The following is a 16,638-nucleotide window of genomic DNA, read 5'->3' as shown; positions in this document are numbered from 1 at the left end:
AATCCAATATGTAGAAAAACAGGGATATAAGTGAAGATGCAGGCAAGAAGACGACAAAAATATGAAGATCGTTTGCAAGGAAAAACCCCAAATGATACCTTAATAACAACATGTCACCACTGTGTGACGATTTGAAAGAGAATGAGTTAGAATGGGATAGACATGTGATCAGTGCAAGTAGGTCAACCAGCATGACTCAGATCTTGGAGGTGAACATGGCAATGTGAGGTATGAACATATTAATTAACTTTAGAAACTGGAAACCTTTATTTTAGACATGTTTGTTGGAAGTGAGCTGGGAATTACTATGGAGAATAAGTGATATGTATACGTAAGTGGATATTGAGCAAATATATTTGCGGCAGGACATGTCTGTAAATCTGGTGATAGTGTTAATGACAATGGCAAAACACGATGATCAGATGTTTCAAAGGTGTAGCTTCATGTGAAATAAAAGCTCAAAGTTTGTTCAAATCGGGAAACATACACAAATCTGGTCATTACATACATTTCTTTCTGTATTACCGTTAGATTCAATGGTGTGGAAGAAAATATATATGACAAAACCCATTTCCAGAATCATATGTAATCACAACTAAAAGCTGGAAGAAAGTAGGATATTTACAACTTTACAATAACAATCTGGATGATGGCAAGCTCTCACATGGTAAACAGTTCAGCTAATTATATGCTAAATATTGTTGTTAAATTTCAGTTCACACATATTTAGAAGTTACCTGTTAAGCAAGTAAGGATCAAACGGGAAAAATGAATCCAAGATTTCAGTCTGAACAGCGAATCCATCATTATTCTGTGTGGACACAGGGATTGTGCAACGCTTGTTCTTCTCTATGATTGTGTCACAAAATGCCAGCTGGTATATTCTGCAAAAAGTAAAACAACGTTTGATCCAGGTACAGTAAACTATGGTAATAACGAACACGCTTATACCGAACTGACTGATATATAATACTGTTTTTATTTTCATACTGGGCATTTGCAGCATATTTCCTGTATATATGCTTATAATGAACTATGGTTATAACTAACAAAAATTAGTGGTCCCTTTGAGTTTGTTATAACCGTGGTTTACTGTATTTGCATTACATGTGAATATGGTGCCACAGAACTGTAGCTCACCTGGAGCTCAGCAGTTCAAAATGTCAACAAAGAAACTTAACAAAAGCTGTTGTCAACATTGATATTGAAATATTTTCTGATCTAACACTTAACTTGATTTGAACAAATATCATAATATACATGCAAAAGTTAGCTTCCTCAGTCTGGTAATTCATGAGAACTGTACTGTAAGGTTATAAACAAGGTCCAAATTAAAAAGAAAATACCCCCCAAAAGGAATATATATGTCGATCCTACCATAAACTAAAATTTGATGGCAAATTCACCCATCCATTGAAGAATGAATAGTGACCTGTATGGGTGATGTGCAAAGGTAATATCAAGGTCAAAATGTAGAATATCACAAAAACATACAAATTGTTACTTTTCAATATAGCTGGCCATGTTTAAAATAGGATCGCAACTCATGAAATCATGTTTCACATTTCATCATGTATCTTTTTCTGTGAAAGCCTCCTTTCATGGACAGCTTTATTCTCCAAGGAATTATCTGGATTGAAACTATATGGGTAGACAGAAAAATGTAACATTACAAACACAACAATGATGAACAGGAAGGACTTGACTGTGGAACACTTTGTGTTAACCTTACCGTGTTACAGAAGAAAAGGTTTCAACCACAAGAGGCAAACACGACCTTAATGGGTTTAATCTGCAAGTAACAATCCTCTGCAACTGTAGACCTGCAGCCCATTTGTAACCTGCAAAATGTGTTTAACATTTACTAAACAAATAACAACCATAATGAAGAGAATTTATGGATGTCAGCTCCTTTATAATGAAGAACTCAATGTTTCGGAGTATATGCTTACTCCTTCATCAGTTGAATGAATACTATGAGGCAGAGAGCTTATAAATAAAGAAGTTGATATCCATAAATTCTCTTCCTAATGTGTATCACTTCTAAATGCCTTTCAAACACTTACGATAATAACAACAAGATGTGCTCAATGGTGAGTAGTTTCTTACCACCTTAATAGATTTGTCTGCTTTAAATATGATGTCCACAAACTGTATTTTACCTTCAATATAAGTGACAAGTATCTTAAGAACATTCTAAAAGGCTATCCAGCATATTGCATATACACCGACTACGATGGCTCTACCCTGTAGTCCACGTCCAACCAGCCCATTATTACACATCAGTTTGTGCTGTTCCATGGGGCCCCCTCTGCTCAGTAGACAACTCGTTTATCAGCTCATAAACACAACAAATTCCCCTGTCTTAACAATTGACAAGTGTTTAAAAAGTCAGATCTTATATATACAGGGCAAAACAATCAGTTATTTTACAGTAACGGAAAGGTCTTCACAATTTAACCAAAGTTCATTAATGCAACTGATGTTTTGACAATAATGCAATTATTTTGATACAGATCTCAACAAGTCCATTCACTCAGGTCTGTTCTACACAATCAATCCACCTTTGTAAGTTCCCCAACATGATGTCCCTTGGTGGATTTTACGTAACCATGAAAACATGGCATGAAAGTAGATCACTGTGGCCTGTCATCACTTGTTATTCGTATGCAATCAAATGATATAAGAACTACATGCATAAGGATTAGAAAATATCTGCAGAAATCAAGCAATAGTTATAATTGTGAATAACTCTTAGAATACTACCTCTATTACATCCTTGCCTTAATCCTGTATTTTGGCAATCTTCACACTATGACTAGATCTTCAGATTTTCAACAGAAGTCTTCTTCACTATCCATAAGTAGCTGTCTAAAGGGAGATGATTGGGGAAGTGGGAGCGATTACTCTTGAGGTAGCATTCTCAGAATAAACAATAACCATTTAAGGATTGACTGTATTTTTTTTTGTTCATTAAGCTATGAATCGAAAAACAGATGTGTAAACTGTATGAATCCACGAAGTGAATTCTTACAAAAGTTTGCACATTGGTATTTTTATTCATACCTCAATGAACCGAAAAAAAATACACAGTCAATGCTTATAATTAAATTCGACTATGAAAACATACCATAGTTTAACCAAAAGCAGTTGTTTATATTAAAGCAGTCAAAAATGACGATAAATATTCCTGGTGTAGGAATACATACTGTGGCGTGACATGAATAAGGGGATTGTTTAATTTATGCACATATATTGACGCGCCTACAAAGTCAGTAGCCAATCAACAGAGAGTAGAATCAAAACAAAGTTCATTGGACATGTCAATCAAGGCAAGAGGCGAGAAGAACTGCAACAGTCAGGCTGTAACGAACCAGAACAAATACGTCCCTGAGAAGGCGTCACTTTCAAATGACATGGTCAGTTGCCGCCAGATTCGAACATTAATTCCCTGAGAACGAGAAGACATAGTTGGAAAAATGCTAGTTAGAAATGAAACCCAAAGACAAGAAAGTTCTGGAGTGGGAAAAAAACAGTCGAGCGAGCCTGCATCTTCGGTCCCAAAGGGTTGTATGAACAATGAATATGCATGAATTTCGCTGAATGTCCTGTGCATGACGATACACGTGAGCAGAGAGGGAATTCTCTCGAATGTGATATTGGATTCCCCAACATTCAGTAGTAATAAAAGTAGTCTGCTTCGGTGGGTGCGGCCTAATTTTTTACATTTATTGGGAAATGAATGTAATAACACGTGACCAATTCAGCTAATCAGAATACAAGAATTTCAATGAACACAAGGAAACTTTAATTATTGTTTGATAATTCTTCCAAATACCAAATTCCATTACATCTCTGCCAGAAAATACAAGAGGGACTGGTGGGTTCTGAAATCTAGTAATCCTATTGGATATTGACAGTTGATCATTGATACTCATTAGATTTTTTCAGAGGACTTCAACTTGGATGACTGAAATGAATCAAGCAAATTGATGATAAACAGACTGTCACTTTTGGACTTGATGATGACACTATTTGCTTTGATGTCATCCCTTTCAGTTTTGGTGGTGTCATTTCCAGGATTAATGTCTCCCTTTCCCGTTCTGACAGCATCACTTCCGGTTATGAGGTTCCTTTTGGTTATTATGACATTAATGCCTTTGACTTCAAGCATGGTTTAGTCATTGGCCTATGGCCTGTCCTGCACTCAGTAGATAATAATGATTAAAAGGTTTATTTACCTTCTGAAGCTGACTCTTCCCCCGACCCCCTCCACAGATTGAGCTGCCACACCAGGGCCAACTTGACAAAGCGATCTTAGCGCTAAGACTATCGTAAGCCTATGTTAAAGTATGGGAATTACAATCATCTTAGCACTAAAATCACTTTGTGCAAGTGGGACCTGGTCCCAGTGTGTAAAGCCCTTAAGTCTGGATAAATGTCAAGGAAGCAGAGTTGATGAACATATTACGAGACCTTCACTCGTAGCTTGAGACCATATGTTCCCTGGATACTGAGTTCCAGGATGCTAGGCCCATAAAGATCCAAAACCAGCACGGTTAGACAGCAGGGATCTGGCAAACAAGACCTGACAAGAGATGAATTTCTTGAACTCAATATAAAGTGTCCCCGTTCATAGTCATTCGTTGGAGTGGACTGAAGTTCTCTTCATCTTCTGGATTGTATTCCAAGTCTCAGTTTGTAGGTCTGACCCTCGATTTGTATCCAAGCTGGTGACTGTGCCTTGGTTTGAAGTGGAGTTTACTAACAAATCTACTTACATGTAAGTTAAGTGAGCTAAAAATTGCAACATCATTAAAGTCAACTTTGTTTTAGAACATTTGGTGAAACATATTCTTGGAAATAGAAAGCAACACTTATGTTTTGCAACATGGTCTACGATACACAAGTTGTCTGCCAATCATGATGCCATGAACAAACTTGAATCTACTTATAGCAATTATCATTCCAAAAGGTTTAGGTGTCAATATAACAATGATTTGAACAAAACAGGATGTCATAGATAGAAGGCACATGCATGCCAGATTTCAACTTTGTGAATCCATCAGTTTCACAGGAGAACATGTATACAGAGTCGAAAATGACATTTGCAAGAATTGAAGGGAATGGTTGTATCAAAATTAATAATATTACAAAAAACAGAACATACATGTTAGGCCCTACAACAAACTAAACATTACTAACAACAAACATAACAAATGTCATTACTTTTGTCAGTTACAGCCTTTATTGGGTTTCTCTATATGGCTGCCATAGCTGATGTTTCAGTTGAGATGTTGACAGATGCCACTGACATATGCACCATAGGCACAATGTTTTCAGAGGAAATGTTGAAAATATAAAAGTTTACAACGGACAGATAGACAAGGGGAGGAAGAAATAGTAGTCAAGATTCATGGGGCTGCCAACTACAACAAAGTTATGATGAAAATGTTAAAGAGAGGTTCATCTTAAATCAAAGGTAGTATTTCCATTTTTGCCTTTTTTGGCAGGATATTCTGTTAAACAAAAAACAAATCTGATCTGGCCTTGTTTGTAAAATATATTTTGCTAAAAAGTGCTCTTTATTTAAGAAATAAACGACAAGGGGGAGTTGTTTATAGTAAAATAAAACACTGCAGGCAGAATAAACCATGAGATATCAACTTTTGTACAGCCTTTATAAGGATGTCAATAAATTGTACAAGCTTTAAAAACATTTACCAGTATTTAAATAATGATTATTCCCTAAATTAAATCTGACAACTCCATTTTAAGTACAGGGGGCTTAAGTTTGGCATTCTCACAATTTTCACGTGATTATCTGCACCTTTTCTCCCAATATTGATTGTCATATCTCTCCCACTTTTGGGTGCTATAGCTTGGCCATTGCATTCATCTGCGCTGTCCAGCTACATCTATGGGAAACATCTCAATACCGGTTGATACTTCCCTCTAAAAAATAATGTTGTCCTATTTACCTCATCAAGTTGGGAGTGCATAATCTCCACATATAACGTCATGATAGAACAATGTTTTATCATAATATGGGTAGGTTTCTCGACAGGATAAAGCCAACGGATAAAAACGATATCCGTTTGGGTCATATGCGGATAGAGATGCAAATAAAGGTCAAGTAGGACTACTTTCAGTGTTTATAAACAAACATGGCGTCGCCCTTGTCATTCAGCGATTGAGTCAGAATTAATCATCAGGAATCTGGATAAATTACAGGGATGATTGCTATCATTATTAAAAGAACAGTCTAATATACTGAAAATCAGTGTCTAACCGTGACGTAGCTAAGGCATTTTATAAGTTTTGGCAACTTTGGAGATATAAATTTCGAAAACAATTTTGGGAAGGCACTAGGCCTAGCCAAGCGGGATCAGTAGCCATGTCTGTGCTTGTAGACCTCTGCAGCTTGACACCTTTTCCACTAATTACAATAGTTGGATTTGGCCGAAATATGTTTGAATTGTTACCTTGTTTCGTTTTGTCACTGTGTGTACATCTGACTGCACTTCTTAACGTTATGACAGGACAGGCCGACAGTCAATGTCTGAACGTGGCCGTGATGACTAGGGTTAGAGTAGCTTCCCTTTGACAAAGGGCAGTTACTCTAGCGGACAGACTGATGGATTGCCGCGAAAGGCAAGTAAATACAATTGTTGTTTTGCGTATTTGTTGCTTCGCCACTGTATAAGAAACAGATTTCAGTTGGAACTATATTGGCTACTGTCACTGTCCCACTGACACATCACTTACCCTGTGACGTAATAAATATTAATGCGCACTTTCCAGGAAAACTCGCAATGTTTCGGTAATGTTTGTGAGAGAGGGAAAGTGATTTTGAAGCACAGAATTAAAGAATGACATTATATGATAAAGAGGTTATCATGCTTGTGTGTTTTGGGATTGTAAATATCCTGTATTAGGAATAAACATTATGTATTTAGCTCGCCAAGGCTCGCTAAATACAATGTTTATTCCTAATGCAGGATATTTACCATCCCCAAACACACTTGCGTGATAACCTCTATTTATGTGTAAGATATGGTCAGAAAAGTCATAAATAGTTTTGTATGTGGGGTTTGTCCGAGGCCTGCACGTGCAAAACTAATCTTGACTTTTCAGACCATATCCAGCTTAAAACAAAGTTGCAGAAAAGTGCAGGGTTGACAATTGGAGGTTGATTCTTCAAACATGAAAAAGATAGGAACAGAGTGCACAAACACAACCTTGATCGGACTAACCTATTGGAGGTTAATCTGTTTGAAAGTGCTGGAGATGTGCATGCATTTGTCATTGTGAACGAAACATTAGAAAGATTAGGTGAAACTTGTTAAAGACGACGATTTTTCTTTCAGAGAAGCAGAGATTTTCTTTTTAAAGTAAGAGTGATCTATTGGAATGTTGATTTCTGTAAAGTGATTCAGAACTTCTTGAGGCATCACAAAGAGTTGATGAATCTGTTAATAATGAGAATCGAAAAAAGCTCTTCTGAGGTAAGTTGTCCTTATTTCCCACTATTTCTTAAACCTATTGAGCTCGCCTTTTGAGCTCGCCTTTTGAGCTCCCGTCTTCAGCTATGACGCCGTTTTTAGTAAGACGTTATTCCGACCTAACGTCTTAATAGGATTTGACAATAACAATGCCACATGGATGATGTTAACCATACACTGGGGCGCGTGAAGTGGTATTTACATGAGTGCACATATGATTTTTGTGAACTCGGTTATTTCTAACCTTATTTTTTCTAACCAGGATAAAATAAAGCCGGCCTCAATGAACAGTTAATAGCAGAACAAACTAACCACAGCGATTTGTAGCTACAAGGTAGATATATATACTGAACCACAAAAGAACTTCAGAACTTCTTGAGGCATCACAAAGAGTTGATGAATCTGTTAATAAAGAGAATCGAAAAAGTTCTCCTGAGGTAAGTTGTCTGTATGTCTGTCTTTATTGGGGCACTGGTGGCCCAGTTGTCTAAGGTGCCGCAATTGGCGAAGCGAAGTTGCGTCCCTTCTGCACGCCAGAAACCTATGATCGTGGGTTCGAATCCTGGTTGGCCCAAATTGTGTTTTATAGGTTTGTCAGCACCACACCTGTGGTCGTGGTATAATCAAAGAAGTGAACGTCTAAGACAAGAAGCACATCAGGCTTTCCTCCCACATTAAGCTTACACCCTGTGATATTACTGGAATACTGTTCAAAGTGTCACTGGTATATTACCATGCTATTGACATTTATGGAAATGAATATATCAGTTAATAACATTGAATAATTATAGGTAATACAATGGTTAATACTATACATATGCGATTTAGAGATTATTATACGAGCATGACATTTTTAGTGTGTCGTGCTGATTATACGAAATGGATCACATAATTCTTGTATTTCCTGAGCGAGGGCAAGGTAATACATGAATTCTTACATGAGTTTCATAAAATCAGGATGACATACGAGGGGTGTTCATTAAAGATTTCCCCTAAACCCCTTAGGGTTATCATATTTGGTTGAAATTTCACATGTGTAATGATACATGTATCTATGGGTTATGTCTGAATTTGCAGCACCGAACTATTAATCTTACCACTTTTACAGGTGTTATGATCGAGTAGGGTGTGACAATGGAGCCAGTAGAATACCGAGCAGTGATTAGGTTTTTATATTTGAAAGGTCGCACACCAAAAGAAACTTTCGATGAAATGAAAGCATTTTATGGGGAAGATGCCCCATCATTTGACATTGTTAAACACTGGCATCGCCAGTTCAAGTGTGGTCGGACATCTGTGGAAACAGCTGCCATTCCTTGTCGCCCCCATTCAGCCATTGATGAGGACACTATCCATCAAGTGGAGACCGCCATTTTGGCAGACCGACGTATAACTGTTCGCCAGTTAGCACAAGATGTCAAGATCAGTGTAGGGTCTGTGGAAAAAATCATCCATGACAATTTGAACATGCATAAGGTGTCTGCACGATGGATTCCCAGGTTGCTCACACCTTTCCAAAAGCAGGAACGAGTCAATTGCTCAAAGGATCTTTTGGACATGTGCCAAAAAAACCAGGCAAACTTTTTTGACAGACTTATCACACAGGATGAAACATGGGTCCATCACTATGATCCTGACACTGAAGTTCAGTCGATGCAATGGAAGCATGTGGAGTCACCACCCCCAAAGAAGGCACATGTCCAACCCTCTGCAGGCAAGGTCATGCTCACGGTGTTTTGGGACCAGCACGGAGTAGTGATGATGGATTTCTTGGCAAAGGGTATCACAATTACAGGAGATCATTATGCTTCACTGCTGGGGAAATTGCGGGACGCTATCAAGCTTAAGAGGCGTGGCATGCTGACCAAGGATGTCCGTCTCCTGCAAGATAATGCTCCAGTACACAACTCTCATTTTGCCCAGACAGAAGCGCGGTCCTGTGGCTATGAAATCCTTCCACATCCTCCTTACTCTCCTGACCTTGCACCATCTGACTTCCAGCTCTTTCCAACCATGAAGTCATTTTTGAAGGGAAAACGTTTCACAGATGATGAAACACTGATTTCTGAAGTCAAGTCCTGGTTTGAGACGCAAAATGAGGGCTTTTACAAGCGAGGTCTCCATAGTTGCATAAAACGATGGGAGAAGTGTGTAACTCTTGGTGGTTCCTATGTGGGGAAAGACTAATACCTATGCCAAATTTCATTCCACTAGGTCCATAGGAAGTGGGTCATGGGGAAATCTTTAATGAACGCCCTTCGTACATAGGAGTGTAAAAATGTCCTTATTACCCACAATTTCTTAAACCTATTGAGCTTGCCTTTTGAGCTCCCGTCTTCAGCTATGACGCCGTTTCTAGTAAGATGTTATTCCGACCTAACGTCTTAATAAGATTCGACAATAACAATGCCACATGGATGACGTAAACCATACACTGGGACGCGTGAAGTGGTATTTCCAATTATGTTTCTAGGTTTGTCAGCACCATACCCGTGCTTGTGGGTTTCAACGAAGTGGTAAACGTCTGAGACCTGCATCACTTCGGGCTTTCCTCCCACATTAAGCTGTCACGCCGTGATATAACTGGAATAATGTTAAAAGCGGCGTTAAACCCAACTCACTCACTCACTCACTCTTAATTTCGAAAAAAATGTAATATGATATCAGTTCAAATTGCATTGTTGTATTTCGCTTATTTAGTAGTGAAATATAGTAATTTAATTCACAGCGTGACTATTTAGTTGTTAATTATTGTTTACTGGCTGTTTGTATGTCATGTGATCACCGTATATGCTCTTATGAAGAGCAATGATTATCGGTGAAGTGTTCAGAGTGCACCTGCTACATTGATTACAGTGTTTTTGAAGAGAACAGTATATTCGGTTTATGCACGGTTTCCTTATTCAGTGTCTTAATACCACCAATAACCACATTTTTAAAGATGTCCTCCAAAAGTATGCACACCTTTCTTGTACTTGATAGGCTATACCTCAATATCAATAATTCAGAAAAAGAATACCGGTATTGAAAATTTACTTGTTTACACTTTATTTAAGAGAACGTCTGCGGAGATGGAGGATCGCGTGAGCAGTGTTATCTGTGGGAAGTCCTTCAAATATGCCACATCAGTTACCAAAAGTTCTATCGTGGAATCTATGGCAAGAATATCTGCTACAACGAAAGACTCAAAAGGTGGAATGGTAGACATGGCTGCCCAATCAACAGCAGTCTTTGCATTGGAGAAGAAAGATTTGAAAGTTAATCTGCCTGATGGAACAGTTGTGTCCATGTCCTTCTAGAGTAAATGCTTAATTGTTTGTTGTTTGTAATATTTTACTTGTGAACAAATCTAAAGTGTTGTATTTTCATTTCATTCATTTGAAAAGGAATGTGTTGCGTTTAGGCTATTCTACAATGAATTAACTGCTTGCGTTTCTGTACTATTGGAGGTTGAACATTAGTTGAAAACTACTGGAGGATATCTAGCCATTATGTTGTCTATTGGAGGTAATCAAAATGAAATAACATTGCACAAATATAACTAATATCCATATAACTTTGTTTTAACATGAAATAAACCACACTTTGCTCTTGTTCTTTGTGATTTATCACATACCTATCTTATATTCTTTGATAAATCATGGTCATTGACAAGGTTTTATGTTGTTTACGTTTGATTAATACAGAATTTTGGGCATGCACCAGGTCTCAACCATTGAAAACAAAAGGTTAATCTGGTTATTACCTTTTTCACTATCCAAAATGTCTTTGCTTCTAAAACAAAAGACATAAAAAATGGCCTGACAAACTGAGTAGAAAGGTGCATGGTGACTAACATCTGCAAATATGGTCTCTGCAGAGATTTCTTCAAGATAGCGATGCACCCATTCCACCATCAGCTCCATGCAGGTCTTAAGAGTTCTGAAACAAGCAATAAATTGTCAATTACATAGTAACAGCACTTACAGCAGAGGTTCAAAATAGGTTTCAAATACTTATAAAAATACCCAAAAGTTATTTCTTAGATAGTAGGTGGCAAGTTGATCTAATATCCTTGGTAGTGACCTAATACGTACATAGGCCCAATGGGCCCAAGTTTGATAGATTATTTTCTTGGGTCTTCAAATATTTATTTTTTTATTATGGGGGGTGGGGGCGGTCGAGTAGCCTAGTGGTTAAAGTGTTCGCTTGTCACGCCGAAGACCCGAGATCAATTCCCGTCATGGGTACAATGTGTGAAGCCCATTTCTGGTGTCCCCCTCCATGATATTGCTGGAATATTGCTAAAAGCGATTCTCACCCAAACAGTTTTAACACTATCAAAGTTTTATACGTGCACAGCAGAACTGAATCTGATCACCTGCCCATTTCCTGTCAATTTTCACATTTTGTTAGTCAGCCGCCGTCATTGGGTGACAATGTAAAATTAGTAATAATGAAAGTTCCCAGATTTGTGTGGTCTGAAGATACACTACTGCCTAAAAGTTCATTACCCTAACACGCGTTGAGAACGCGTGTAACACGCATGTGCCACGGGTGCTCAACGGGTTGCACACGGGGTGAGCACCCGTTGCACACGTGTGTGCCATGCGTGTAACACGGGACCGGGTTCCAGTTGAAGTTGACAAATTTATCAAATGAATAGTGAGAAAAAACATAACAGAGAGATGTGAAATTTGAGTTAATGAGCGGCCATTGAGCTGTGTTCACCAGACCGTAAATTCAAGGTCGGCTCGTCTTAATTAGTGTTCGGTTGCTAGACTTTTATGGCATGCACCATTCCACTAGGGTCCAGTCTAGCCATTGTGGCTAGCCGACAGTAGAACAGTCGTGAATTTAGATGCGACTTTATTGCTAGGGGAACCCCCGTGTTGACACGATTGTCGCGGGTTGGTAAATGTTTGCCATTAATAAAATGATCGTTTGTGGATTGCGAACATATTCATTTGCCCACACGAGTCATTCCACTTGATGGCAAATATAACATTTTCGTTCGCCAAATTTATGCTTTAGACAGTACAATTATGATATAGCCGTCACCACTACTAATGTCTCATTATTTCACGTAGGAATATGTCCCATTTCCCCACACCCCACTTTCTGTTTTGTATTTTGAAAGAATAAATAAAAGAAGGTTTTGTGCGGGACACTTTTATACTAATTATAAGAGGATGTTGTAAATGAATATGAACAGCCATGCTGTCGGACTGTTGATAGAATTTGAGATCTTCCCAATCACCAGGTGTGACCATGTACACAGAATCTCGTTAGGGTTTGTGATTTTTACATTTGCCCAATGACCATAGTGAGTATTGCTGGGGATACCAAACGTAACAGTTTATTATTAGAGGTTGTGAGTACCTATACCATGTAGATAGGATATCTTTAGGATTTTAATCCTTCTTTGAGAGGCATTTAGAAGTTGGAGTACTACGTTAGGATAAGATTTATGGGTGACTTTAATCCTTTCTTTCTCTGTAGGTAATCCTTTCACGTTGATTGGAGGAAGTCACTCAACCAGGTCATGACAGGTCGTGAGTTTACTCACTAACTACTGTGAGCGTTTTTGGCATGATATCTTTTCTTGTATAAACATAGAAACGATGCTCACTCACTCACTCACTGTTAATCTTCTGCAGTTTGCTGGCAAAGTGGGGATAAACCTCAGTGTCAAAGACGATCAAACTTAGTTCGAATCCTTGTTTATATGTGACATCTCTCAAATGGGGACATTTTCATAAACTTGGCTAGTGATGATGAAATTTAATATTAATATTATTATAGTTTATGAAATTGTTAATAAAACTTTAATAAAAGTGTGTTTCACTCTCACGAAAAATATATTGTCTGTGAGTAAATTTATATGTCACGTTACATCGGCATTTTTCAGTGATATTGGGACTACATGAAACATGGCTGGTTTTACATTTCTGATACAGGTGCTTGACTGACTGAGTAGTGATCAATTAGATATGTTTAAATCAGTCAAGTTTGTAACAATAGATGAATAAGTTGATACATTTGGACCGCAGTTACCGATTAACAACTTAAGACATAGAGACAGGGAGGAGATATATAACCAAACCTATGGTCCTGTTGAGACAGTTGACAGTTAGAACGTTGGATTAAATGACAGTAACTAATTTGAACATTCCCCAGTAATATCATAAAATACATCATAACTCATAACAGTCCGTGAGACAGCTTCCAGCCATATACTAGTATTGAAGGGACAGTCGCTTTTGACAGTTTAAAAATAAACTCACCTTAAGGTGCTTGGCAAGTCAAAACTGACCTCCCTGAATATGTTTTTAGGTTTGACAGCAACTATGCTTGTGGATTTCAGAGATAGACATGATTTGTTAGCTAGATGTTATTACAATAAGCGAAAATGTCTTAAAAGTCCACAGTTTGTTTAATAGTACAAAAAGTGTGTTCTAGATGTGCACTATATTGCTGTAAGCTGTAAATAATCTAGCCTCCCCATGTACGTAACTTACATATATTTATGTATGACCAGAACAGCAAATAAAGTTCTGGTAGATAGGTACCTCGGAGATTTAACGTGCGCTTTCCGTCTTAAGCCTATCTCGCCACGGGGAAGCACTTATACTATTAGGGTCAAAAAGCGTAATGATTAAATAAAGAAGTGCACACACCCTCACCCCCCACCCCAAAAAAATATAAGTTTATAGCCTATTCTAATAAAGTTAAGGGGGTTGGGTTTTGGCTGGGTGGGAGTGGGTGATAAAAGAATATTCAATAATATGGAAAAGTTTGGGCCTGGGGGTGGGGTGGGGTGGGGGGCCAGCGTGGGAAGGCACGGCGTCGGCTGGCGAGAGTGTGTGGCTAGAAGTCTAGCGGCGGTATCCTTGTAGTAGTCTCTTGGTCAGCTTCTCATCCTGGGAGTCGGGATTCTGGAGGAGACTCTTGGCAAGGAGGGCGGCGGTATTGGCGACGAAGTGGTTTGAGGTCGGTACGCCACTACTCTGGAAGAAGTAGTACAAGTCTGTAGTGTGTGATGTCGTACTCGATGTCCTGTCCCCCCTTCTTGTGCACCATGACGAAAGGGACTCCTTGTTTGGCGTAGAGATGTTCCTTTGGGGTGTTGATCTGATCAACCTGAGTAGTATAGGTAATGGGGGTTCTGGCTCACTTCCACTGGAGCCGAATTTATTACCTATACTGCTACTACAGGTAGCATTTTTTATGTGTAAATGACTATGTGATTCAACGATAGTCATGAGATTAAACTAAATTGACTCCAACTCACCACCACCTGGAGTCTATGATATAAATTTTTATAGGTAATGGGGGTTCTGGCTCACTTCCACTGGAGCCGGATTTATATACCTATACTGCTACTACAGGTGGCATTTTTTATGCCAAAATGATGATGCTATTCAACGATAGTCATGAGATTCAGCTAAATTGGCTCTAGCTCACCAATACCTGGGGCCAATCATTGCTTCTATTAGTATAAAAATGATGATGCGATTCAATGAAAATTCGTTTTAAAAGAAACATCAATATTAATTAATAATGAATAGAATTTACTATAGCCCACGAGGATATTGGAAAGGTATAGGAGCAATAAAAAAATTAGCCACCGCGGCTAAGGTATCTAAAGATGTGGCCAAGGATTGGTTAAAGAAACAAGTGTTGTGGCAAATATATTTACCAGCACCGCATTATATACCGAGGAAGAAGTTTGATATTTTTACAACGAATGAAGTTCATCAGGCTGACCTCTTGTTTCTTCCTCACGATAAGGTAAAACGCAAAACGTATAAATATGCTTTAACAGTAGTGGATGTGGCTAGTCGATACAAAGAGGCTGAGCCATTAACCTCGAAAGATTCAACAGAAGTAGCTAATGCACTGAGCCGCATATATAAACGCGGACTGCTAAAATGGCCTAAGCTATTTCAAGTAGATCCCAGTCGCGAGTTTATGGGATCGATAACTAAACTGTTAACAAAGCACGATGTCGAAATCGTCCGTGTTGAAAAAGAGGTCCACCGCAGTCAAGCTATCGTCGAAAGATTTAACCGGACATTAGCGGAACGTTTGTTTGGCTATCAGTATGGGATCGAAATGAAATCCGAGCGATTGAGATCAACCGAATGGGTGACACGATTATCAGCCGTTGTATCAGCGCTGAATAATGAAGTGACGAGATTAATAGGGAAGAAACCATCCGATGCTATTAAAATGAAATCCGTGACTTCCGAATTTTCAGCACCGAGGAGAGGCAAAGAACGAAAACTTCCGGATAGAGTAAGGGTAAGATATTAATACCAGCCTGGTGAACTTGAGGGAGGCCTACGTCGCGCAACCGATCCCATATGGTCCCTTAAGACGTATAACATTAGTCGATTGGTTACGAAAGAAGGAGAGCCTATTCTTTATCATCTTCAAGATGGACCAGGTAGGGCATTTGTACGAGAAGAATTGTTCATAGTTCTCGACGGTACGGTATTACCACCATAACCATAAGCATTGGTAGTTACACCATCATTATCAATCCATCTCTTTGTATCTAAGGGGGATAATGATGTCTTGTTCATTCTTAATCAATATATCCTATGATCGTAACTTCTTAAAGAGTTCATCTCGTGTTTGAACGTTCTACCATTGAATAATGATTCTTTATACTGTTCGTGTTTGATATGCTTTTTTACCACATACTTCTTAACACCCTTAGCTTTTCTTATCTCTCCATTATCGGACTTTTTTATAGAATACATCTTAGGTCTTAATCCCACATACTCCGCTATAGGGGTCCCAGCACATTCATCCTTCATCTTACCTAATACCTTTTTATTTACTACGCTGTGCAGTGGATTATCTTTAGGGTAATCGCTCGTGTCGTACATATCTATTTTTTCTGCCATATCTTTATACACATCTTCGGTTTGTATTTCCATCAACAAAGAATCTGTGTCGGTATATAGCACCTCGCATCTATCACTGTATTGCTTCTTAAGTTTGTTGTAATAAAAGTCATACATTAAGTGTTTTGACAAGTCGAGAATACTCATACCGACGTACACCGGTCTGTTGAATTTTATATTACTTTTCTGCATATGCAACGCGGCTAAGTCGTTATCGAATATCTTGCTTCTGTTAA

At 38.4% G+C, this 16,638-nt stretch overlaps 1 protein-coding gene across 1 annotated transcript in view; it reads right to left on the bottom strand.

Moving 5' to 3' along the window:
* LOC139468155 (RNA polymerase I-specific transcription initiation factor RRN3-like) overlaps positions 1-16,638 on the bottom strand; it is a 346,794-nt gene that overhangs the window by 37,962 nt on the left and 292,194 nt on the right. The window contains exons 13-15 of the mRNA XM_071249934.1: positions 11,251-11,426; positions 1,733-1,841; positions 738-884 (exon numbers count right to left, since the gene is read on the bottom strand). Coding sequence (XP_071106035.1) covers positions 738-884; positions 1,733-1,841; positions 11,251-11,426 — 432 coding nt within the window. The remainder of the gene's footprint in view (positions 1-737; positions 885-1,732; positions 1,842-11,250; positions 11,427-16,638) is intronic.

The sequence above is a fragment of the Haliotis cracherodii genome, unplaced genomic scaffold (genome assembly GCF_022045235.1).
Source record: "Haliotis cracherodii isolate W230 unplaced genomic scaffold, xgHalCrac1.p SCAF_2, whole genome shotgun sequence".
NCBI classification, from domain to species: Eukaryota; Metazoa; Mollusca; class Gastropoda; order Lepetellida; family Haliotidae; genus Haliotis; species Haliotis cracherodii.
The sequence above is the reverse complement of the archived record's forward strand: the minus strand, read 5'-3'. Positions and strand labels throughout refer to the sequence as shown.